This window comes from Eschrichtius robustus, chromosome 14 (assembly GCF_028021215.1).
Source record: "Eschrichtius robustus isolate mEscRob2 chromosome 14, mEscRob2.pri, whole genome shotgun sequence".
NCBI classification, from domain to species: Eukaryota; Metazoa; Chordata; class Mammalia; order Artiodactyla; family Eschrichtiidae; genus Eschrichtius; species Eschrichtius robustus.
Genome location: NC_090837.1, coordinates 71,792,360 through 71,818,069, shown reverse-complemented (window position 1 = coordinate 71,818,069; position 25,710 = coordinate 71,792,360). Strand labels below are relative to the sequence as shown.

General features: G+C 47.6%; 1 protein-coding gene across 1 annotated transcript in view; it reads right to left on the bottom strand.

Annotated features, from left to right (window-relative positions):
- Window positions 1-1,802: 1,802 nt before the first annotated feature.
- The window catches only part of SLC14A2 (solute carrier family 14 member 2), a 56,063-nt gene continuing 32,155 nt past the window's right edge, over window positions 1,803-25,710 (bottom strand). Inside the window, exons 10-19 of the mRNA XM_068562289.1 lie at window positions 15,817-15,939; window positions 13,324-13,406; window positions 12,108-12,267; window positions 11,052-11,241; window positions 10,604-10,732; window positions 9,525-9,717; window positions 6,873-7,020; window positions 6,103-6,237; window positions 4,973-5,022; window positions 1,803-2,003 (exon numbers count right to left, since the gene is read on the bottom strand). Coding sequence (XP_068418390.1) covers window positions 1,803-2,003; window positions 4,973-5,022; window positions 6,103-6,237; window positions 6,873-7,020; window positions 9,525-9,717; window positions 10,604-10,732; window positions 11,052-11,241; window positions 12,108-12,267; window positions 13,324-13,406; window positions 15,817-15,939 — 1,412 coding nt within the window. The remainder of the gene's footprint in view (window positions 2,004-4,972; window positions 5,023-6,102; window positions 6,238-6,872; window positions 7,021-9,524; window positions 9,718-10,603; window positions 10,733-11,051; window positions 11,242-12,107; window positions 12,268-13,323; window positions 13,407-15,816; window positions 15,940-25,710) is intronic.

Genomic DNA, 25,710 nt, shown 5'->3' with positions numbered 1-25,710 from the left:
AAGGTGTGATCACAAACTCAGAGGTAGCCTCTGGAGTGTGACTTGTTCCCATTTCCTATGTGGGGCATTTGTTTCCAGCGAGAAGTGTTCTGTTTTTCTGGAGAAGCCATAATTAGCTAGATATAATCTGGAAGAGAAATAGGCAGCCAAGTATTCTTGGGCTGATGGAAGAGGGCTGGGATCTCAGGGCTGACAGAGGAAAGAAAATATAAACGTAGACACCAGCTTTTGCTAAATGATGGATTTATAGTTTGTCCGCTCCCCCTTGTTTCCTTCCCTCATCTCCCGCCTTATGTCATCACCCCACAATGCTAACCTGGAAGGGTGCAGGGGGTGGGCACTGAGGCACTATAAGTGGTTCATCCCTGTCTTTTGGGGGAGGGGTGGGAAGGCTGAGCCACGTGGCTTCCCACAAAGGGACCCTGTGTTTTAGGAGCTCAATGCTATAACCAGAGCAACTAAATAACAAGAGTTACTGGCCATTCAAGAAGGGCTGGATTAGTAATTTTAGGGTGCAAGACTATCCCCTAAGAAATGAGATGGGTTGCAACAACTTGCACGTCAACTGAAACAGAAAACAATGACCATGGTCATTTCTGTATAATTCCCTTTGTAAGCAAATCAAACCTTCTTCTGATAACTTTCAACCCACCCTCCTCTCTCTCTGTTTTTTTTTTTGGAAGAGGTATCTTTTATTGTTTCAGACTTTATGTAATACAGTCATTACAGTGAATACATAGCTGTTTCTTTTTCAGTGTTAAGACAGAATGGGTGGCAAGTGATTCTGTGGTAAGAGGTAAGGATGCATTTTATCTATTCATCCTCATCTCTTTTCAAACACATCCTTGATCGTGGAAAACCCCTCAAATGAGCACAGTGTGGACAATGTAGGTGAGCCCCATTTTAAGAAAACCCTGACACCAACTTGCAACCTTAAACATTTAATGAGAGTATGCTTATGAATATTACAAAAGGAAACACATTTGTTTAAAATATGATTTAAATGTTGAAAAAGATCAATTTTCATCTGATGACATTTCTAGTAATATTTGTTACGTAAAGGAAGGCATGTTGGCATTTCCAGTGAACTTAGGTTCCTAATCCCAAGTCTGGAGAACATCTAATGACTCAAGAATAAATCTCCATACAACATTAAAATTGTCCTGCCTCTTCTCCAGATAGCCCTTTCATCTTTTACTTAAAGTAATTATTTATTGGTCATGCTGATTTTGTCAGTTTATAGGAAAGAGAAGAATCAATACTCCTGAGGTGGAAAGGACTGTAGGGCCCCTCCTTGTCATGAAACCAACAAGAAATTGAGGCTGAGAGGGGGGATGGACCCACCCAAGTGGTTGGAGTTCACTCATGGCAGAGCTGGGGGCAGACCTGCCCTTTTGCCTTGTAGACTGATTTCCTGACACTACATCACTGCATTAAATGACTGAGTTGGCTAACAGTGCCACCCATCTCTGTCCCCTTCCTGGTGAGTTCTCTTTAGGGGTGTGGCTTATTTTGCAAAAGAGAGAAAATTCCCCACAAAGGGAGCTCTTATGGAGTGAGCTATAGGTATAAGGTCTAAATTAACCATGTTTTTGATAAGTATTGTGCATCTTAGAACAGAGAACTTCCTGAATAGGGACTGCACACTTATTTCCCTGTTCTTGGGAATAACTGGGGTATAGGCTTGCTTGGGGGCAGAATCACAGAACAATCAGAAGGAGAATTTAAGTGGCCTTCAGCCTGGGGACCTGGACAGCCTGCTGAAGGCTGAATTTACAGTGACATGTTTTGGAAAGGGCAACTTAGGACACATCGTAGGCCTGGTACTTTGTGATGGTTGATGCTCTTCTGTTTTTCTCCTGGGACAGGTAGTAGATTCGATTGGCCTCTGGATAGGTGACTTTGCTGAGTGGGAGCTTGTAGATGGCCGGGTTATTGGTCGTCAGGAGCAGGAAGGTGAGTGCCGAGAGGCAGAAGGGCCAGGTGCAGGGTGGTAATCCAAACTGGGGGGAGGGGGATCACAAGAGAAGCCTTGGTTACATCAGATGCCTGTGCTCGTCTCATCAGCCCTTCACAATCACCTAGGGTCCTGGGTGGAGGAGGGGAGGCTTTGTGGGCACTGAGCAGAATAATACTTAATTCATGACCAACATAAATCAAATCATGCCATTGGGGTCAGTCTGCATTGTAACAGGGAACACATATTCTTCAAAATGCAGCCATTGGAACCCTCTTATAATATGCCTTTATATAGAAGCCATATTTTGTCTTGGGTGTCTGGCCAGGCTCTACCTCTCACTCTAGGACTTGTGGCCATTCCCCACCTTCTCCCAAAGCCCCTGTTGAAGGAACAGCATCGGCAGCCATTTTTTGTTCAAAATCTTTTTCTCGTTGGTCACATCTGCTTGCACTAGAGATAAGCACCTGACCCAAATGCAGCTTCCCATAGGCAGGTTACCTGGGAATAGAATCCCTGTCTTGAGAATTTGAGCTAAGAGATACAGAGACTGTGTCCAAAGACTCGATCTGAAAAAACTAGAGAGCCAACCAGTGTTGGGTGGATATTTGGGGGCCTCTGTGCAGCAGAAGAAACCCATCGCAGAGAGACACAGAAACAGAACAGACATATGGAGAGAGGCAGAGATGTCACATCCTAGTCCCAGGGAGCTGGAGATCAGGAGAAGCTACCTCTCTTCTCAAGGGCTCTCCCATTCCCAACAGCCTTTCCCATGATGTTCCCCTGTTTTTTATTCCTTAAGATGCCCTGAGGCTTTTAAATACCCCTCCCCACTCTTCATTTGAGATAACCTGGATAGCTTGTTAGCAAAGAGCCTACAAATTCAACTATGAAGCAGATCAAATCAATGCCCCTTCTCCCCCAAACATCCTTTTATCATAAGCAGTAAAAGCCTCAAGGAGTACCATTGAAGGAGTGATGCCAGTTGGTGTGTGTTCAAAGATGGCCCTGTCGGGTGGGACTTAAGGAGGAGCAATGACAGCCTGGTACCAGAACTGTAGCCTTAAGGAACACCCATGACTGAAGAATTCCACTCCGTGAGTCTTACCAAAGCCCTGCTAAGACTGCATAGGGTGTTTTGGAAAGCATCTCCTTCAAGTCCTACAGTGGGAAGGATGTGGGCTGGGAGTTCCACAGACCCAAATCCAAATCTCAGCTCTGGTTACCTTGTTGGAGCCATTTCCTCTTTCTGACAACTATTTCCTCAACAGCAAAATAGGGATAAAGATATCTACTCAGAGTTGGTGCCTAATGCATACTAAGTGCTCAGTAAATGGTCCTCAGTTTGTGGTCATTGTTGTCAAGCAGAGGGCAGTGCTGTTGAAGATAACGGGGCTGCACATGCAGGAGCCAATTAGAAAGCAAAATTGTGCGGCTCCTAAGTGCCCTCTTCTGTGGAGGCTTGAACGGTCTCATAAATGTCATTCAACATTTTTATATCCTGTTCCTCAAGGAGACTGGAAATTCCTTCAGAGTGAATTAATAGCCTGCACTTTTTTTGTATCCCTGAGAGTGGGCAGTACAGTGTCTTAAACATAGTAGGCACACAGAAAATAAACATGATTTTGTTTTGAAAAATGTCTAGGTAGAGTGATATAACCTGTAACTTCTCTGCACAAGATGAAGGGGCCAGTTACCCTGTAAATTCCTATGATCAGGAACCAAAGTGTCCCGTTTGCATCCCTTCTAGTACCTTGTCCAAGGAAGGCACATGACACGTATTTACTGGATGGACAGTTGGGTGAAAGGATGGGGGCAAGAAGAGGTGGGAAAGCCTGGGGCAGACAGGAGCCTCAGAGGCCAGGCTCCATCCTGTTTCTGATGGTCGGCTATCTAGCCCCAGCTCTAATGTATCCCATGGTGGGGACTCACTACCTTAGGGTTTCATTCATTCCGCATTTCTTGAGCACCTACTATGAGCTGGGCACTATAATAGGTACTAGAGATAAAGATAAGAATACAACCAGGCCCCTGTTCAGAAGGAGCACAAGGACTGAAGGTGGAAGAGGACTGGTGTGTACTAGACTTGTCACAATGTTGTCAAGTGTTGTAGCAGATACATACACAAAGTGTGATGGGGCCCAGAAGAGGGACTTAGTCTACTGGGGGACACAGGGTGGTATTAGGGAAGTCCAATTCTATTGCTTAAAAAATTCCTTCCTATGCTCTGTCCAAACCACCCAATTTCACTGACGATGGAGGAGGGATTTAAACAGGGGTTAGTGGAATGCCCATCTCCACCTTCACCTGCTGGACCACCAGGACTTTTCCTGGTTGCCTATGTGAGCTGTGCCTTGAACCTTTATGGAGGGGGAGGCATCGACTGTAGGCTGAGCCCTGTGCGCTCTGCGATGGGGCCAGTGTCCCTCCTGTGTGTGTTGGGGACTGGGCTGGCCATGTGGCTCCCCCGACCTCACACACCACCTGCACTGGGGCTCAGACAAAGAAGGGTTCTCAGACTGCTGCACAGGCCCTCAGCCGCCAGCTCTGGCTTCTCTCGGGCTTGGCTCCTTGTCCTCCTGGAAGCCTTGCCTCATGACTCCTGACTCCCTGGTAGTTGCTATGGGGCGAACAAAGATGTACACTGGCCCACAAGCTACTTGAGTAGATGATCTAGAAACACAGGAAAAAAATTATATATGAAGATTTAAAACTAGTTGTAGAGGAGTTTGATTTACAAGGAATTTACAAGAAATGAGTCTGATTTACAAGATAATGCTCTTCAGACTGTCCTTCTATATGGAGCCCCACTGGCCCACTGGCCCACAGGATCTGATTGACCAGTGTTGACATTAACACTTTTGAGGCGCAGCTCTTTCTGTCTGTGGCTGTGGAGGGAAGCGTGATTTGAGACATGAGGGATGGATTGGGAAGGGGTTCCTGGAGGAGGGGTTTGGGGAGCTGAGAGAATACAGGGGAGGGTGCAATGCACATTCCTAGCCCATGTTGACTCACCACAGATAATACGTTAGCCAGGGCAGCACCCAGGTAGGCTGCAAACAGAGCTGCAAAAGAACCAAGAAATAGTCAGGTGACTAAGAGTGCCTCGAGTTTACATATTCTCTCCCCATACATTTTATGCCACAAATGCTATCTCTCAGGTTAAAAAAAATCGAGTTATGTTTCCATTGTTGGCAGCTTTGAAAAGTTTTAAATTCCATGCAAATTCTGGCACAACTAAGACAGCAGATGAACTTTGTTAAAAACGACCAGAATTTAGCTGTTACAGTTCTCCTGGGTCCTACCACCTTGCATTCTAGCAAAGGAACATTTAGGAGCATAAACCGTAAATGAACATTTTACTATACAGCCAAGGCACGTGAATCCCAGAACTCCCTGCTGTGATATTTCATCACAAGTTATTAACGTAATATGGGTTTCCAGGGAGGAACAGCATTCTTTAAGCTTGAGGAAGACCAAATACACCTACTGCCTCATCTTCTGGGCTTTGTGTGTGGAGGGTACCACTAGGCTGGCCACTGGGAAGACCCAAGTGCTGGTGAGAGTTGAGTTTCCGTGAAAACGGGCCACAGTAATTGGGCTTTGCTTCTGAACTCTCACTTTCTCCACTAAAAGCATCCCAATGGTCCCTAGGATATTAACAACAGCAAAGCTTTATCAGAGGGTTACTGAGTGCCCTGACCACACTCTTCAGCATTCCTACAAGCATTATTTGAAGGTTAATGTTTGGGCGCGTAAGGTTAGCTGCTGTATCTGATGTAAACTGCCCAATTCCACATATAAAGATTAATTTGCATAAGACTTGCTCTGTCGGTAAGTTCCAATCACCAGCACGGAAAGCAGCAATCACAGCAGACAGCCCACGGGCAACAACCGAACAACCTCCATCTGAAAACTCTGTCTCCATGTGGCTGAACACTTTGTGTTCAGTGAAAATAGTTTTCAATGCACTAATCACTAAATGACCATTCAAAACAGTTTAAAATAAAAACCCTTTTATAAAGCAAACACATCCTCCCATTTATCTTTGGAGGACCAGCAGAATTTCCGCAGGGCGGTTTCCCTGTGGGCATAGACACCGGCATCATCTGAGGTGGAAAGGGAATCCCGCTGGCAGTACCCACCGCAGGCGACGGCGAGGAGGTGCGTCTGCCAGGTGATGACGTAGAACATGCCTCCTATGGCGATGCAGGCCAGCGTGCTGTTGAAGCCACACAGCCCGAAGTAGATGGAGTCAAAGGGTGTCGCGAGAGTGAGGGCTGGGGGAGAAGACAGGCTGAGTGCTGTGCGGGTCACGTGGGCCCACCCACCAGCCCCAAAGCCCTCCACAGTCCTCAACCCAGACCAGTTATAGACACCAAAGTATGTATAAAAAGGACTTCTGACTATTCAGTGAAAAAACATCTAAAGGAAACAAATGGCCTTAGTCACATGCGTATCAGTGGTTAAGCTGGTATGGGTACAAGAGACCCTTTTCAGTAATGATCTGAAGTCTGAGTGAGCAGTCCAGAGCAGGCCCCTTCCCTGCCAGAAAAAGGCGGGTTAATGGAACCTTAATGTTCTCTAATGGAGGACAAATGCTTCTTATCGTGATTAGAGTTAAGACTTAAAATATAAACATGCCTGGAAGCAACTCCTCCCCAGCTTTTAATTTATACTGAGGTGGAAATGACTAACACCAGAGCCTTTCCTGAGGACAGCTTTTGCTCAGGGGAGCAGGAGGGCACCGGCACCCAAAATAGAAAGACGGGTGTAATGGAAGGAGGGAGAGTTTATAGGAATAAGCCGGTGGAGCACTGAAGACGCATGGCACCATTTTCTTTGGAGCAGGCCCCAGATACAACATCCTTATGGCCCATTAATAAGGGGCTCATTAATTAATAATGACACTAACCTGCTAACATCCCCATGGCGGATCCGATTGCAGCATGCAAGCAAATAAGAGGTGACGATATGAACAAAGCTATGAGGAAAATGCCTCCAGTCCAGGGGTTATCGCAGCCGTACACTTGGCCGATTCCAACAGGGATGGCTCTCAAAAGCTGCAGGTCCAGCAAGAGCACATGCAATTATGGAGGCAAAAGAGACAACTTGAAGCTGGGCTGGAAAAGATTTGGGGCCAAACCCTCCACACTAATATTTTGCAATAGTTTTCCAAGATATTTTCAAATAGGTTCACTCTAAAAGGAACACAAGATTTATTGTTTTAATCTTAAGTTCTTAGAACAGTAAGGGGTTAAAACATCATTTCCTTTATTTAGAAACATGAGTGTAAGGCACTAAACTCTCAGTGAAGAGAAACTGAATACTTCAAATGAGGGTGCTTTTCATTAGAAATGTATAGATGTCTGACCGAAGTTGGGGTTGAAAAACTCTTGTAACATTTTTTTTTTAAGCTAAAAACATGACTAGAAGGTTAAATATTAGATGGAAAAACGGTCCTTTTTGTTTCCAAGAACAGCATGTCTGGGCTGTGGTCACATTTGTGCAGTCGTCTGGGCGAGCATCTGGACTCGTATCCACAGAGCAGCCCCTGAGCAGGTGGTATCCTGGCATCTGTGGGTTTTATTGATAAACCTGTCACGTGGCTGATGGAGGAGCAGCCTGACATGTTAGGCCGCCGTGTGTCTCAGGTAGCGGACCTGTGTGTGAATGAGAAAGGAAGGCCAGGGTCCAATGTTGGGTGGGCACTTGCACACGTACTCTGGAGTTTGGGAAAAGGATCCAGGGCACATGGGCTTCCCCAGCGACTGAGATTGGCAGTTCTTCCCTCAGCCCAAGTCGTCTGAGGACTCCTCCTGGGGTGCAGGGGAGGGAGGTCCTATAGCTCCAGGGCCCTCGCCCCACACGAGAGTGTGCAGGGACAGGCCTGCAGGGTAGTCTAGTGGGCAACCCTCTGGGCTCCGTCCCCCGTTATCCCAGGACAGAGAACAGGACTGGGCTCCGGCGTCGCCATGGGGGATGGCGGGACAGGCAGAGAGTTTTGTGCAGAGGCAGTGGTGCTGGGTCCTCTGGTCCCCAGCCAGTTGCACCCTCCAGCAGGCTCTCCCCTCGCCAAAGAGCAGAGGAGCTTGTGGGGCCTCAAAATCATTGGGAGGTTTAGACCTTCTCTCTGACATCTACCACTTGTTTCCCCAAAACTCAAGGCTCTAGTTATAATTGTCAAAATGACAAAACATACTCACTGTTACCATAATCCATTCAAAATTGGCCAGAAAGGTATTTCTTAAAGAATAACCACCAAACATTGAATTTGTCTTTCCTGGAAATTTGGGGGTTCTAAAGCATTTGTACAGTATTTTCCATTTTTTTCATTTTTACAAAATTCCTAGTTATCTTTTCAATTGAAAATGTGGTTTGGAGGATGCAAAATATCTTAAACTTGCCTTTTCTACCATCATTTCCCCATAGCACGCCAATTAGAGCAATTCTGACTTCAAAAGATACTGACTGGTTGAATATCGTGAAAGGGAAGCCTGAGGGGCTGAACTGCTAACAGTACCTTTTCTCACCTTTGGCTCATGAAGGTACACACACACACACACACACACACACACACACACATCAACAAGGATGGAGCTAATGTGAATACGTCTCTTCCTAGATAATGCGTCTTGGACAAATGCAGGGCTTTTTCTGCCCCGCCATGCTGCTGTCTCCTTGAACTGTTCAGAGAAACTAGGCACCATTATTTCTGACACAAATTCCCTTCAACAAGCCCAGGTGGCTTTGTGGTTAGATGATGAATTGCCAATAACAAAGTTCTGAGTGAACTCTAGTCTATGAAGTCATTTAGTGTAACAGAGAGTAGGGGGACCTCAGAGAAAATGTGCCCAGTTAGAAAAGAAGGCTGATGGGCATAGTTCTCCAGGCTGACTTAGCGCTTTTAGAGTAGCTTCTTATTTAGTTTGGCAGACTTCCAGCGGCCAGCAGTATATACAGAATATTTGCAAAAAGCTTAAAAATCTCTGTTATATAGATATTTCTTAGTGGAGCAACACCTGTGCTTTAAAGTGTGAGGATGCCCCAGAGAGCAAGGGGAACCAGCTCCCCAGGCTGGAGCAGAGACTGGTCGAGCCAACAGATGGCAGTGTGTGTGATGTGCACATCTTCAACGATTCAGCGACATTGAATGAGAAGAAAAATACACAGAGTCGCTTGGATTGAGACTGGAGTGAAGCATCAAAAAGGCTTTAAAAAAAAAAAAGATAAAAGAACCTAAGTCTAGGAGTCAGGAGGCGGGAGTTCTAGTCTTGACTTTGCTCCTCACTAATTAACCATGTGACCTCAGGCAGTCTCTTAACCTGGCCTTAGTCTCTCCGCCTGTGCTATGAGAGGACAGTGTGAGGCCAAAAATGGCCTTTTTAGCTCTTAAAAAGAGGAAAGAAAAAGCTGGTGGCTAATGAGATATTGAGGTACAGTGTCTCGCACTGTATAATTGGTAACAGTTGTTACTCATGGATGTTTCTGACATGCAAAATAAGTAAATGCCACTTTAACACTGAGTTTGGACAGACGCTGCCCTTCCACCTTCCACGATACCTACCAAGGGCACTTGGACCTCCGACCAGGTGATATTGGGCATGGAGGAGGAGGGCTGCAGCAGCTTCGTGGGGAAGAAGAGGTTGTAGTGGCCCGTGGCTGCCAGGTACAGGGTCACTGCGATGTTGAAGGGCAGCGTGAAGACCGGGAGGTCCCACTTGCTGAAGATGGTGCCCAGGGCACTGGAGAGGATGGGGCTGAGGGCAGAAGCACAGGAGATGCTGTTCAAGATGCCCCCTGGCCCTGACACTAGACTGAGTGGGTTTAGGGGGCCCCCTGTGCCTTCCCAGGGAAAAGCAGCTGGCTGGCTCCCTCTCCCAGCCTGACTGGCCCTGGGCAGCTCCTCCCCTGGACCTCCTTCCTCTGCCCCTGCACAGCAACAGGGTGGATGTCAGACTCAACTTCAGAAGGAGGGCTTTCAGGGGAGGTCCTAAGGCAGGGAGTCCCAGAGCTTCCCTGAAGAACCACATGGCTCCCTCCGCAGGCATGAGGAGAGAGCACCGGCTGCAGAAGGGGCTGGTGGTGAGGGGAACCACATTCATTCAATCATTCAACACATGTTTGTTGAGGAACTGAGAGCACTCCTGGCCGGGGTGCCCTGTGGTTTCTGCAGGTGAGGGAGGACCTGGAGCCTGGCCGTCTGAGGGCTCTGGGCAGGGCTGGGCCTGCAGCCCACACTGGGAGGTTGTCCCCGTCTGGTCAGGGTGCCCAAGGACAGGGCAGCACTGGGGGAGCAGGAGGGACGAGGAGATTTCCAGACACTGACAGGGCCCCGTAGTATGGCTCTTGACCTCTGTGGGCCTCAGTTCTCTTCCCTGTGCTCTGCCGGGATAGGACCAGGGGCTCTTAGATCTTACAAAAATGAAGAGTAAATGAGGGTATGTAACGAGATACTGTGTACAGATCACCTAGCACAGTGGTGCTGTTGCTGTATAACGTCAGTAATTATTTCTAGCGGCTGTTTCTGATGTGCAAGCTAAGGAAATGCTGCTTTAAACTCCAGTTTAGACAGACAGTCACGGAGTTGGGGTAGAAAGGCTGGCAGCCCTTGATCTACACCCACAGCCTCAGAAGCAAACTTACCAAGACACGGACATCACGATGACGGGGAGTAGAAGCCACCAGTAATAGTCGCCTTTGTCCGAGAACACAGCCATCAGCAGCCCCACCAGCACCCCGTTGTAGCCGTGAAGTCCGGCTGCGATGGCGGACCTGGGGGGGAGGGCTGGTGAAGGAGGGGTTCCCCGAGGCCTGACACAGGGCACTGCCTTCTTGATTTTCCTTCTGAGTCAGGCTTTTCTCAGCTGAAGCCTGACCACACACACCTTCAAACCATCAACCCTCCACAGTCCCCTAGACAATGTGTGGTTGTTAAAAGGAACCAGGGAATGGTTGTTTTGAGTTATTAGTGACCCTATTTTGAGGGGTTTCTGAGCCGGGAGCCAGGCGGTGAGGATGGGAGGCTGGTGAATGTCCCCACGAGGAGCTACCTCTGGTCTCAGGCCTGGACCCTGGGTTTCCTGGGACTTACTTGTCCTGACTCAGGCTGAGGGCTGTCAGGGTGGACACCACGGTGCCCAGGCAGCCCGAGATGGCCCACCAGGGGTTCTGGACGAAGAGGCCGAGGACGATGAGGATGCCACTGAGGGGGTTGTTCACAAACATCACCTGGGATGTGCCCCGGAGGACCCAGTCGAGGAACTGGAACACTGGGGATTTGTCTGAAATGGAACCAGTCAAGGAGTCAGTCAAGGCTCAGGTGTTACAGCTCTAGGCTAGGCCCCAGAGGGCGAGGGGGTGAGGGAAGCTGGGCATCCAAGGTGGGTTCAGCTCCCTGCTGTCACCTGCCACAGAGGAGGGTAAACCAAGAACCTGAGGGGGCATCTGACTGCCCAGAAAACCCTTCAGACCCACTGAGAGCTGGCTGTGGTCTTTAGGTTGTCATTCAGGCAGTGGGTACCCTGTGCGACCTGTGCCCCCGTGAGAGTGGCGTGAATTTTCAAGAGGCGGGATCCAGAAAGAAAACTCTTGCAGCCCAGCAGGCATCAAACCCATGGCCTGAGGTCTGGAGGATTGCTAACGGGAACCTATTGGAATCGTAGACATGGCTCTCCCATGATCCATCTCTAGGGCACGCATTTTTCTAGAATGCTGGCTCTAGAATCCCAGTCCTACAATGTGACATTCTTTTTTTAAAAAAATTTTTATTGGAGTATCGTTGCTTTGCAATGTTGTGTACAATGTGACATTCTGAGGGGATATTTGAAAGCACATGACTGTTATGTTCAGAACTGAGAGCTTGCACACCTACATGTATTGGCACTTACATCCTGAGAGACTGCGTGTCTGTCATAAGAGTGAAACTCCTACCCTACCCTACCCTATCCTACTCTATCTTATCCTACCCTATCCTATCCTATCCTATCCTATCCTATCCTATCCTATCCTATCCTATCCTATCCTATCCTATCCATGGAAGTGGGACTCAGTCTCATCTACAGAGATCTGTGCAGCATGTTTCCTGGGGGATGACCAGAGGGGACGTTTTTAGGGTTAGGAGCAGGGGCTGCTCTCACGGAACCTTTACCTTTAAGTCCCTCTCCACACTCCTTCATCTCTCCTGTGATGTACCCGAGGGCTTTGCGGACCCTCTTCCCGCTGGCAGCCAGGGAACTCTGAATCCAGGAAGTCCTGGAGATCCCTGTTTCCACCTTTATCTCGGAGCTCTTCTCCATGGTGTCCAGATCCTGTCCAGGGACAAGAGACGGGCAAGAAGCTCCCACATTCTGAGCCTCTCACACTGAGGAGTGACTTGCTTGCTTGGGGACAAGCTAAGATCTTCACTTGGTATTTAGTGAAATTGCTATTTAATCATTTTAGTTTCTGTAGACCAGAATATCTTTTGTTTTGTTTGATCTTTTACCTCATTTAATATGGGCAACAGCCTTGCACAGTCAGCCATCTGTATCATCCGTGGATTCAGCTAACTTCAGGTTAAAAATATTCAAAAAAAAATTTCCAGAAAGTTCCATAAAGCAAAACTTGAATTTGCTGTGCACTGGCAACTTTTTACATAGCATTTACATTGTACTTACAACTATTTACATAGCATTTACATTGTATTAGGTATTGTAAGTAATCTAGAGATGATTTAAAGTATTCCAGAGGATGTGCGTAGGTTATATGCAAATACTATGCCATTTTATGTAAAGGATTTGAGCATCCACAGATTTTGGTACCCATCGGGGGTCCTGGAACCAATCCCCCATGACTGCAGTATAACAAGACAATATATTTATCCTCATTCTATGGATGAGGTCTCAGGCATGGATGAAGAGGTTCTCATTTGTAAAGGTCAAGGTCAAATGATAGAATTTAGATTTACCCACAGATTTTTAGATTCTTTTTTTAAAACAAATATTACTTCTACTGTACCATACTCTTTCCAGAAGAAAGTATCCCCTCCCACCCCAGCATGTCTAGTCTTTAAAATTTAACTGTCCATAAAATTAAACAAGTAAATGCTCTGTTTTGAAAATTGGCACCAGCTTATTTCCTAAATGCTTGAATGCTGGATTCAGAGGAAGATGGATAAGAAATAATTAAAATAAAAGAAACATGAAACTTTATAACGTAAACTGAAAAGTAGACATCTTTATCCCACATAATTATGCTTCTGGAAATATGAACTCAAGAAAAGTTTGCCTAAATCAGAGGACGCCTTTTCTGGACCTCAGCTCTCTACCTTGCTGCGGACTCGGTGATGTGGGTGCTGCCCCTGGTTCGGGCCACTCTTTACTCACCAGCAACTCGACCGTGGGCTTCCGGTATTGGTGGGGAGAAGGGTCTTTGGTGCGCCTTTCCTGGTGTTCACCTTTTCCAAATACTGGAGTTGGCAGGGAGAACATCATCCGTTAGGACCCCTACCCTGGCACCTTAGCGGCAAATTTCCTGCAAGGCTCAAGTTGGAATACTCAGCACTTTCTACCCCACTGAGGATGCCCCAGCCTCTGCGCCTGGGGCAGGAGGACCCCCTCCTCTGCTACTGCACACACCCAATCGGGTAAGCTCTTCGGGGAAAAAATGCACATCTTCATGTAAATTGGGCATTTTACAAGAATTTAGGGAATTCAGAGACTCAGCTGACTTTTAGTTAAGAGGCTCTGATCTTGTTCAACTCCCCTGTTTTTTAGGTGAGGAAACAAAGCTGTCTGTGAGCCCTGAACCCAGGGTTCTTTTCCCACATGAACACGAAGATTGGTATTTATGAGGCATTATTGCCCGTAAAGCATTAAGCTGCCTGAACCATACGAGGTCTGTGTTCAAATTCTACTACAGCTCTTTCCAGCTGGATGACCTCAGCTGTTTTGGTATTTTTAGGATGTATGTCTTAGAATTTTAAGTATTTTAGCAGCAGCTTCTTGTTGGATTAAGACAAGTGATATCCATGTTGTCACTTGAAACAGATTTTGGCATGTCCTTGTAATTCTAGAAAACTGTTATTAAGTGGCTTTGAATGTATTTTTCATTATTACAAGATAATTTATTTGTAAAGGTGAGTAATTTCAGAAAGGTTTTAAGTATCATGAAAGAAGGCCCTTGGAAGTTTTGCTGTTTATGCTCTGGTGCCCTCTTGTGGTCAAGTGTGAGAATGGCTGTCTGGGCTCAGAATGCCCTGTATCTTCAGACAATTGGCCATTCAGTCTGCATTCGTGAGATTTCAGGGCACCTAAACACTAGAAGAGATACATCAATGGCTCTGTGCTCCCCCATCTGAAGGAGCAGGGACTGCAAATACCAGTGTGGTTGGGAAGTTACACTATGCAAGAGAAACAAATTAAGGAAGTTTGAAAGGAAGCGTAGGAAGCAAAGAGGATGACTTTAGACTCTGAGCCTAGTGTGTTTGATATCCTGATGGATTCTCTGCTTCTGTCCGAAGCGCCAGCTCTTCAGCAGCTTCCGCTAACCCGCCTCCCAGGCTCCTTTGCGTGGGGCTCTCTGCTAGGCCCTCTTTCACCCCAGCCCCCAACCACTATCCTAAGAATATGTTTGCAGGGAGATTGTTAACTTTTTGAGGCAAACTATGCTTTCTTCCTGAGGATGCCCTGGGGCCTCTGTCAAACACAAACTCCTGGGCTAAAGGGGTCCTTGATTTAATTCAGTGCCCTCTCCCCAGTGTATGAGGTTTTTCCCAGACCACCCCAGGCCATTTCTCTGGCTGGCTACTTTGGGTATAAAACAAGGAGGCTCAAACAAACTGGGGCAAGAAAGTCATATGCTTCTGGGAAGCATGTGATACTGTAAAAGGACACTAACCCGGGAATCAGTTTTATCCCTGCCATGCCCTCACCAGCTGTGTGACCCTGGGCAAGTCGCCTCCCTTCTCTGGAGGGCAAAGTTAGATTGCCCCTCTGCCCTGGGTCTTCATGACGCTGCTCCCACCATGCATCTGACTGGGGAGACCCCCACTTGACCCCACACCCCTCCCCCGCTGCCAGCTCTTCCCTGTTTGAGACAACATGTCCTCAGCGTCCAAATTCAAGTTTCTGGCTTCCCCGCTTTGGCTGCCCTCTGGACCCTCCTCTTGGCCTTTGGGAGCCCCTCCCCTCTAGGGCTCTCCATCTGTTCCCTTGTCTAGACATCACCACTGTCTAGCATCAGGACCAGCATCAGCATCAGGACCAGCATCAGCATCAGGACCAGCATCAGCATCAAGACCAGCAGCATCAGGATCAGGGGTTGTGACTTGGCAGCACATTAGAATCTCATGGAGAGCTTTTTTGGGGGTCATTTTAAAAGTGCAAAGTTTTATTTATTTTTATTTTATTTTTTGTATTTTGGCTGTGCTGCACGGCATATGGGATGGTTCCCTGACCAGGGATCAAACCCAGGCCTCTGCAGTGAACGGGCCGAATCCTAACCATTAGGCCACCAGGAAACTCCCTCATGGAGAGCTTTAAAAGCTCCTTCTGCCACCCAGGCTGCTTCCTGGGTGAATTGGATTAGCACTTCCGGGAATGAGATGCAGGTCGTTCCAATGTGCAGTGAAGTTTGCAACCCCCTGGCCTAGACTGACAGAGTCAGCTGCTTGTCGTGGCTCCAGTCTCCCCGACCCTGGGCGTCTAGACCCTGGAACCCGTGGCTGTGGTCAGAGGTCGGGGGTGATGAGACTGAACCTCACCCTTGTGGCTATCCCCACTGCCCTGTGATGGAGGTGTTGCCATGGTCCCCATTTTAGAGGTGAGCAGATCAAGGACCCGGAAGCGGGGTCGGGGGTGGGGGTGGGAAGCGCACACCTTTGCTCCTCCTGCGAATGAATGACCACTCGATGTGGAACACGTTCCTGGGCTTGGGGTGCACAGCCTCCGAGCCCTCATCTGCCTTTGGGCTCGTCGTGGGCGGCTGCCCCCCAGCGCTGCCTGGCCGGGGGCAAAACAAGACAGGTCAGTGCCCCACCCTGGGCCACCCCCCGAGAGGCAAGCAGAGAGTGCAGGGAAATCATGTGCAGAGCCAGAGGAGCAGTGTGGTCTGAGCTGCAGTAGTGATTGCACCAGCATCTGCGGAAAAATCCCTCTTTTCCATTCTTCCCGATGAAACTTCCACTTCCTTTCCTCACAGAAACTGCATCCCAGACACCTATCAGTGTCAAGATACGGACGGGCCAGCCTGCCTTGTTTCCCCAGTAAGGCACTGCTCTAAGACCTCCTTCACTCGGCCTCGGACTGGCATGGTTGGTGGACCCGAGCCGACTGCCCGTTCCCGTCCTTCAGCCGGTGCCCTGGCCTCCGCCTGCGGTAGGGAGTTTGTGTGTGTAGGTCCTCAGTGCTCACTGCACATCAGAATCACCTGGGTGCTTAAAAAAATGCCTGACCCCTACCCCAGACCACTTTTAAAAATCGGAGTTTTTAATGCCCAGGATGTTTTAGGAGGTGGCCCTAATGTGCAGTTTGGGCTGAGAACCTCTCATCTAGGGTCTTGTTACTCAAAGTGTGGTCCCTGGACCAGCAGCACCAGCCTCCTCTGGGAGCTTGTTAGAAATGCAGAATCTCAGTTTCCACCCAGACTGATGGAATCAGAATCTACAGTTCAACAAGATTCCCCAGGCGATTTCTGTGCACATTGGTTTGCTCTGTGGGGAGCTAAGAAGCTGCAATCAGCTGCAAGAAACATTTCTACCCTTGTGGAGAACAGAGTAGCTTATCACTTGGGACAGGGTTTCTCAAATTGGGTCTGAGAATTGACAGTGTCAGGTCACCTGATGGCTTGTTATGATGCGTGCCCCAAACCCTACTACGCCTGGCCCACACTGACTAATTGGAGTTCGTGGTGGTCCCGAGATAGACACTTTTCACACTTTCTGCTTGTGGTTCCAGTGAAGTCTAGAGTTAGACGATCAAGTGGCTGCCTGGAATAGTGGAGAGCTTTCACACTGTTACTACATTTGCACACTTTTATAAGTTAACTCACTTGGGCATTGTTATCACCAAAAGATGGAAAATTGAGGCTCAGATGATTTCTGAAGCATCCTACAAACAGTGAGCCACGTGGCTCTCAGCCCTCAGTCCTTTTCTCTGCATCTTTGCTGCTCAGAGTCTGGTTTGTGGACCAGCTTCACGGACATCCAAGGGAGCTTGTTAGAAATGCAGACTCTCAGGTCCCATCTCAGACCCACTGAATTGGAATAAGTTTTTTTTTTTTTTTTTAAAACGAGATCTCCAACTGACTTGTGTGCACATTAAAGTTTGAAAAAACTGGTCTAGTTCACACTGCTCATGTAGAAACAACTTTAGCAAAGCTGAGAATATAGCAGGACCAACAACTGGAGTATGCGGGACATGTGTGAGCAAGGAAGGTATCCTGTCTATACTCTCAGATTGAAAGGTCACACATGTGACCGTGTCCCTTCCCTCTAGGCTCGGGATGGGAAAAAAGCCCCTGTTTCACTCATCACCCTGCCCGTGGGTCACCATGGAGCCATAACTCCAGAGGCTGGAGAAGCCCCCTTGACCCTGTGCTTAAGACACACGTGGAATGTCAGCGTGCCCTAGGGCACCTCTGCAGATAGGTTCTGTGCAGGGGGGTGAGGACCGAGGGGGTATTATTGCATCATCTGGCAAAGCAGGGCATTCTCCCATAGCCAGTCCACAGCGTACACCTCCCAGGCTGGAAGGGCACCTCTGCCGGCCCAGGGCTTCTCATTCCTCACGTGCCAAGGGTCAGCCACCCCAGCCACGCCCTGCGCAGAGCAATATTTTGACCTTAGCATCATAGGTTCAGAATTGCATGGATCTTCAAGATCACAGTCTACTTCCCATGTCCAGAGAGATCACCTCGCCCCACCCAAGTCACATAGTTTATTAATCATGGCACAGCCAGGAGCTGCACCCAGGTCTCCAGACTCCCAGTTCGCTGCTCTACAGATGGCCGCAGAAGACCTGGCTCCCCTTTCCTGCCCTGGCCCTTCGCTTTCAGCACTTAGATTGTGCTGCTTGCTCAGAGCCCAGCAAAGTGGGGCAGGGTCCACAGTACTACTTGTTCCTAGAATCGATGTCCCAGCCACAGAAACAAAAATGAAGAGTATCTTTCTTTTCCTTGAACACATTTTTTTTTCTTATTTGGGGTTATTGGGGAGGTAGCCCCAAATGTGGTCTGACATAGGGTTGCTCCTGGACCTCCTGTGGGCAGGACGGGAGTGCTGAGCTGCAGACCAACCACCCAGGGAGGGCGATGGCCCCTCCAGATGTGCCGGCCAAGCGGTGAGGGTGACAGGTGGGAAGGATGCCACAAGGAAGACTGGAGAGAAAGTAACACATTTCCCGAGGCTCTGAAAATACTTAAAGCTAAGGTGATAGCAACTTACCACTACCTTTGGGACAGATTCTCAGGGCAATTTCAAAAATATCATGAACACATCTAGCAAATGCTCTAGAAATAAATGTTCCATTGGTGTGGTGGGAAAAAAAGAAAACAACGATAACACTGGCCAGGAACCAGCATCGCTCATTCTGCACGGCATTTTGCAAGTCATGTAATTTCATCGACAGTTTCCCTCATTGCAAGCACGGCGCTCAGATGGAGATATACAGACCCCATAGAGCTGACCTTGCAAACCCAACCTATAGAATGATGACAGATATTTCGGAGGGTACCTGATATTTCGTTCTCATATTGTTGTGAAGATGAAATTAATGCTTGCAAAATGTTGGGGAAAATAATTTTGCAGCGCTCATATCAGTATCTCCTCAGGGAGGCCATGTCTCTGGAACAGTTTGTGCTCTGGGCAGGGTGGGTCCTTAAGTCAGGGCAGGCCTGGCATTTTATACCTACCATCACCCACTCCTACCTCGTGTTCCTGTCTGTCACCTTCACAGGACGGTGGGATCCTTGACAGCCTGGGTTACAGAGGTTTATCTTGGCACTTCCAGCACCTAGCATGAGCCTGGCCTATTGTAGGCACTCAGAAGTATTTGTTGAATGCATTAATGAGGGATAATTTTCCTACGCATTTTAATTTCTGAATAGTAAAATGAATAACCTTTGGCTATTTTGGGGTATGAACTATTAAAAAAATAATATATCTCATTGTAAATGTTAAATGCTTGATAAATATTGAAATAAAAGTGAGTCTTTCATAGGTTAACAATGGAAATAGCTGAGTTGTGTAGGGATTTAGAAGTTTCAGGGCAAGAGCTGATTATCTCCAGCAGTACCTGGAGAAAAGAAGGGAAGTATATAGATGTGATAAAGTGATTGGCCATCTATGACCAACCAACCAGAAACCCAGAAATCCTTCATGAGTGGATAGAAGAACCCAGTTAATGAGAGAGAATAAAACAGGCCACTGAAGACAGAGATCTTGCTTGATGTGATTTGTTTTGGTTAACAAGAGATTACACCAGGTGGTTGAAAACCCCAAAGCTTCTTGGAAGAGGGTAGCTGGGTGTTCTGAAGCCCAAGAACAAATTATTTTTTTGACAATAACTCACTCTGGGGAGTTCTTTCCAGCTTCCCCTTCCCCCCGCCCCCCAGCATCATGGCACACATAAAAATAATACTGTATGGCATGGTGCAGAAAACAGATGATGATGTTTACGGCCTGGGCCTGAGGACTCTGGCCACACCAGCCCCCCTCTGTCTGCTTCGAGGACCAAGGGCTTTGCTCTCTTGGCTCAGCTACATATGTGCTGAGAAGCTCTGTCCTTGAGAACCTGCAGGTAAACCTTAGCAGCTGAGTAACTCCTCGGCTTTCCCATCTGGTGTAGGAACTGCTGCTCCCTCCTCTAACAAGCCTTTTAAGTGTCCCAATGTGTGTAGTTTCACACTGGGTCTGTTCAGGACCATTTCAGGGGCACGGTCCCTGCCCTTGAGGATTGCCACCATCCTGTGTTTTAACAGGCAAGAGTCCAGTGATGCTTTCCTCCCATTGACTCAGAGAAGGAAAGAATAGTCATGAGCCATAATGATTTGTTCAGAAGCACTTTTTTTTTTTTTTTTTTTTTCTGGAGAGTAGTATCCCATAGTACCCACACCTCTACTGACTGCTAACATACAGAAAATGCCATCCGTTCAAATATCATGGGTAAAAAACATTTTACAGAAGAGCCCACCTGTCAAATACAAGTTTGAAACTTACTGCAATTTCTTTGAGGGGAAAAACCAAACCCAAACCATATATGACATCTTTCAGAAGAGGAAAAATGATCTAGTCTATTTTACTAAAATCAACCTTTACTCAAGCCTTTACCTATACTCCTTCTACAAGCTGTCTTTCTCAGGTTTTGAACAGGTTTTCCTGTCTCCTGGAGGTGGACCAATACTGTCCATCTATCACTAGCAATGCCCAACATATAGAGGATCTGGAACCTACTATCAAGACCCTTTTGTCATCCCTCCCCAGATCGCTGGGTCTCTTATTCCTCCAACTTACTGTGGCAGACACAACCACACACCATGAGGCAATTTCCTAGCTACTATGCCAGAAGGATTTTTTGAAGTGACAGTAGTATATAATTTGATTTTTTCCTACACCCAGTTCTACAGGGTAACACTTTGGCCGCAATTTGGGCATATGTTTCCCCATGTGGAAGTTGAGCTTTGCACTGTGATGTGTAATTTTCAAGGCTACTCTGTGTGTGTGTATGTGTGTGTGTGATATAGATACCTGTGGGTGGTAAATGAGGTGCTATCTTTTTCTGTGAAGTTGTGTTTAGTTGACATTTTCAAAGATCATTCTATAAACTATCAGAGGCATCGAATGTTAGAATTGGAAAAGGCTTTAGAGATTATCCAGTCCAGCCCTCTCATACAGTGCCCCCCCCAGTACCCACCCCCTCATAGAGGAGGAAATGAAGGCTTGGAGTACTGGGGGGACTTTGGTGTCTCTGTCTCATGCCATGAAGACATTAATTAGTATATATGAGTTGGTCCTTCATTTAACCTCATGATGCCTTATGACAACCTCATGAATGAGGCTGAAGAGAGTGCAAAGGTCAGAGTGCCCATTCTGTCACTGGGGTAACACCTGACTGACCTTCCTTTAGAGTGAGTTTTCACTCTCCTTCCCCTATTTACACCGAGCTCACACCTCAGAATTACCTGTCTACATTTTCAGTTTCCCTCCTTTCAATCCATTCTGTGCTTCAACTGTTAGACCATAACATAACAAGACTCTGTTACTCAACAATCTACATGGCTCCCTATTGCCAAGAGTATAATAATGCTCAAACTCCTCTGCCATGCTTTCCAGGTATTCCACAATACAGCTGATTTCATCATCCTGCTCATCCTTCCCTGCCCAACACACACCCTGCCTTGGCATTCTGGCCTCATCTCTGGCCCTCTGTGCCTCATCTCTGGCCCTCTGTGCCTCTTCTTGCCTAGTTTCTATCCACCCTTCAATGTCTGCTTTATGTTCTACTTCCTCCATGAAGCCATCCTTGGCTTATTTGGCCACATGGATCATTCCATTATTTGCAGAAGGTACCCTAGATCCATATTTTGGAGTTAGGGCCATGGTGGACTTTTATAGTTAACAATGCACATGAAAATTTTCCAATCAAATGAAACTACTTGAAATTATCAGTCCTTGATAACCAAGTGAACTTTAGGTCTAGGCATTAGCAGAAAAAAACTGAGGCCCAAAGAGAAGCAGCTTCCTTGAGGCTACACAGCTAATTAGTCATGGAGCTAGATTTTTGACGTCCTGGTTTTGATTCTTTTCTCATGTAGTGTAGGTGTTTTACAGATAGTTGGAGCCTTCGCAAATGATATCAATGGACTTGTGACTTTTTTATTTAAAAAAAAATTATGAAGTATATCATATCCTAAAAGGAGTAACAAAAGTCACCAAAAACAAATAAAAAGAACCCACCTGTGTACCATTGCATTTGTGACATCCAATGAAAGCCCAAGGAAATTCTGGGCCATTGTATACCAGCTTCTTCTCTTGTGGCAATGTTTCCATACACCCTTTCCCCACATCCTCTTCCCTGCCACCCTTTCTTTGCATTACCAATGGCAAACATAACTAACTGATCATAGCACTCTTTCCCTATAAGTTTCAATACAGCCTCAGAATCCTTCTTAACACAAAGCTCCAGACAACCAATAGCAGTTAGTCACAGTTGGCACTTGAGAGTAAACTTATTTTTCCCCTCTAACCTTAAATGAGGGTGTGGATGCTATACAAGTCTGAGAGAAGGGGTACGTGAAAGCAGGCAGAGGCCCGGCCATGGGCTTTCCAAGACTCACAGGATGGCCTAACTTCAGCAAGTTCACCAAGTCTCATATCCTTTGGGGCCAGTTTTTGAGGAGATCCCATTCTCTGATCAGATAACTTCAATTTCCTGGAATGTTGTTCCTCATGGCATGACTATCTGTTTCCTTCTGGATGTTTCTACATCCACTCTCTGTAGCTACACACAACATGTCTAAACTAATCTAAGATGGCCATGTAAGAGAGGGCCATTGAGGAGATGGGCTGTTAAGCTGGGATGTTAAGATATTTGCGGTTCCTGAGATGTTCTAGTTCTATTGGCTTGTCTGTGGAAGGGGTACAGGACCTGAGGAGAGAGACCAAGGAGCCTGGACCAGGTGTCTCCACCCTGGAAGCAGCAGGTAAGGAAGGACTCCTGGGAAGAAGGTTTTCAGATCTACCTCATTAGCATCCCACAGTCAGCTCAACACAGGGCTGTCCTGGGAAGCACACTGATGTCAGAGCTGTGGGTTACAGAGTTGTGGAAAGGATGATAAATAATATGAAGGCTCATCCAGTGGGCAGGTAGGTGGTAAGGGGATTTGAGGGCTGATGGGTAACCTGGATCCATCACCAGATGAGCAAGAAGAGCTCAGGGTTGTGAGTTAGAACACCTGGGCATTTGTCCAGGCTCATTTATCAGCTGGACAGGTTCCTGGACAAGCCATGGTTTCCCCATCTAAAAGTAAAGGGTTTGAACTATAACTATTTAAGAGCCCTTCCAGCTTCAAGCTTCCAGGATCTGAACTCTCTCTGGAGTTCTTAATAAGGTCCCCCACCCCAGGGTTGCCCTCCTGCAGCTCAGCAGAAGAAAGGAATGGAAAAAGATTGGCCTATCTTTTTTCTCTTCCTTTGAAAAGTCAGATAGATGGTCCTGTTGGCTAGGGCTCTATCTGATTCATTTCTCTCCCCCAGGACCTCTTACCTGAGCTCTTTTTGATTTTCTGCACAGGGCTGGAGGAATCTAGACCACCAGGATTTGGGAAGAAGCTTCTTTCCAATTGGGCGGCGTCTCTGGTCCTCAACTCAGGCGCTGGACTTCTCCCTAAAGCCGAACCCCTTCAGTTCCCAGAGCCCGCAGCTCATCCTCTTACTGGCTTTCTGTAAATTCCCTTTGCGTTTCCTAACCCTATGCCTTGTGCATGCCTTCCACTTGAGGAAGGGTACCATGGAGGAAGAGGGAGAGGAAAGACAACGTTCTTCCTGCAGCTTGCTCACTCTCCGACCTTCCTAAACTCCCCTGGGAAGACTGGCTTGGCTACCATGGTTCCCCCAAACTGGTTTGATCAGGCAGGTTTCCTTTAAAGGGCCAGAGCCTGGACTGCCTGATAATAGCTTCCCTGTCCTCCCTCAGGCATCACCTCCCAGTTACTCCTCTCCTTAGAATTCTTGCTCCAGTATTTGCCTTTAAAGCAATTACCTAAGTGTTGTCTCCTCAGGGTGCCAATTTGCTTTCCCACCTCAAGGAACCCCCTTAACTCCTCCCCCCACAGGCAGGGCACAGGCTGGGGAACAGTATTGCCATCAGCGTCTTGATGGATATTTCTGCACAGCCTAGATACTAGATGCTGTCTTTCCGGTTTTGTGGAAATTTTTAGACCTTTCCTCCTTCTGACTGGGTCCTGGGGGCTGTCTCAGAGCAAGAAGGGCACGACCTAACCCCCTCATCCAGAAAGGACTCTGAGCTCTATATATTAGGGAAGCGGCCCTCCCAAGTCCCATGAGGCCTTTGGGGGGGCGGGGCTCTGGTGGGCTGGAGTCTGGGGATGAGGCCCAATCCAAACATGTTTTGTTTGGCTTTGTGAGTATGATGGGTCAAGCATCAACTGTATACCCACCCCCACCCCTGCACATGTATACCCCCAACCCCCCTCAGTGACAGGGTGTGAGGTGGCTACCCAAGTTCAGAAACAGAACCTCACACTGAGGATATTAGCTACACCTGAGTAGACAAACTCCCCACTGACGTCAAAGGCCCCCTTCTCACCAGGCCAGGTGTTTTGGAACTGCAGAGAAGGGGTCCTGATCACGGAGGGCCTTATGAAGAAGGAAAGCAAACAAAAGAGTGGGGGAGGAGCCCCGGAGGGACCCACATTCCAGGGAGGGGTGGGGAACTGACAAGAGGTCAGCTTCCTGCACAGGGGGCCTTCCTTTGGTGTTGCAAGTTCAAGGCCCATGGCGGTCTGCTGAGGACACCTTCCTTGTCCCCCCAGCTGGCTGGTCTCTTGGCTCAGCTCTGGAGGTCCATCTCTTGACCTCTTGCTCTAGCCTCTCCTTGAAGGCTCCTGAACTTCCTGTGGTGTGTTCACTCCAGCCCCTAAGCATCTAAAAGTGACAGGGAGATGCTACCCACGTACAACATGTAACCAGTTTGAAAAGACAAGAAATGATCACCTGGGAGGGAGGAGCCATCCAGGAAATTCTCACATGTTCCATGAGCCAAATGGAGCTGTGTACTCAGAAGTGTGGTGAGTATCTGTCACGCACACTAGATTAGGGAGAGGCAGTCGAGTCCTCCTGGAAAGCAGAAGACTGAGGTGGACTCTTGTCCCCTGAGGGTCCTACCAGAGGCCACAGCTCAGATTCTGGGGTATCCCCAAGATAATCTATGTGTACAGATTATCTCCTGGAGGGCTTGGTCATCAGAATTTACTTCAGAACTAAGTCTTCTTCGCAATGCTCATGGCTTCAACTCTGCATTTCCAACTTCGTAGCGGGAGGAGCCTGCATTGGCCTCCAGGAGCCAAACGTGGGGAGGTCAGATTCCTCCAGGGGAAAAGCCTAGAGTTCCTGTGGAATAAATGAAAGCCGAGCTAGAAGTTCCCCGGAGAGTTACTTCCTTTACTTCATTCTGTTCCAGCAGCCTGTGCAGCTGTAGGAGGGGCTGGCAACTCCTAGTTATCAGTTCACAGAGAATAAGGACTTACCTAGCAATGCCCCCTGCCTCCCTCCTTGGGGCCTTGGAATTATAGTTCCATTAGGGACAGAAGTGTTCTCTATGGATTCTTCTATCTTCTCTGAATGGCAAGAGGCAGGGAAAGCCAGGCAAGTTGAAAAATCTCACATTAAAAAGTGAATACCTTTTCAAGTTGTCAGGTGACACTGTGGTTTACTGAGTGGAAATCATACCCACATTGAAACTGCCAGCTCCTAGCTGGTTTTAGGTAATAGTTCTCCCCAGACCCTCACAGCCTTTATGACCTGAGGAGACAAAGCTCAGACTCATACAGGAAGCGCAGACAAACTGGGACACACAGGTTTGATGTAGCCACAGATGCAGGCCAGGAAGATTAAGTTTTTTGATGGGAAGATCTTAGAGGGTTGACCAGAAGAAGAATCCCTGGAGAGGGGAGAGTGATGAAGAGGAGAAAGTCAAGGACAAGGCACAGTTGAGTGATGCTGCCCCCTCAGTTTGCATTCACATAAGCAGCCATAT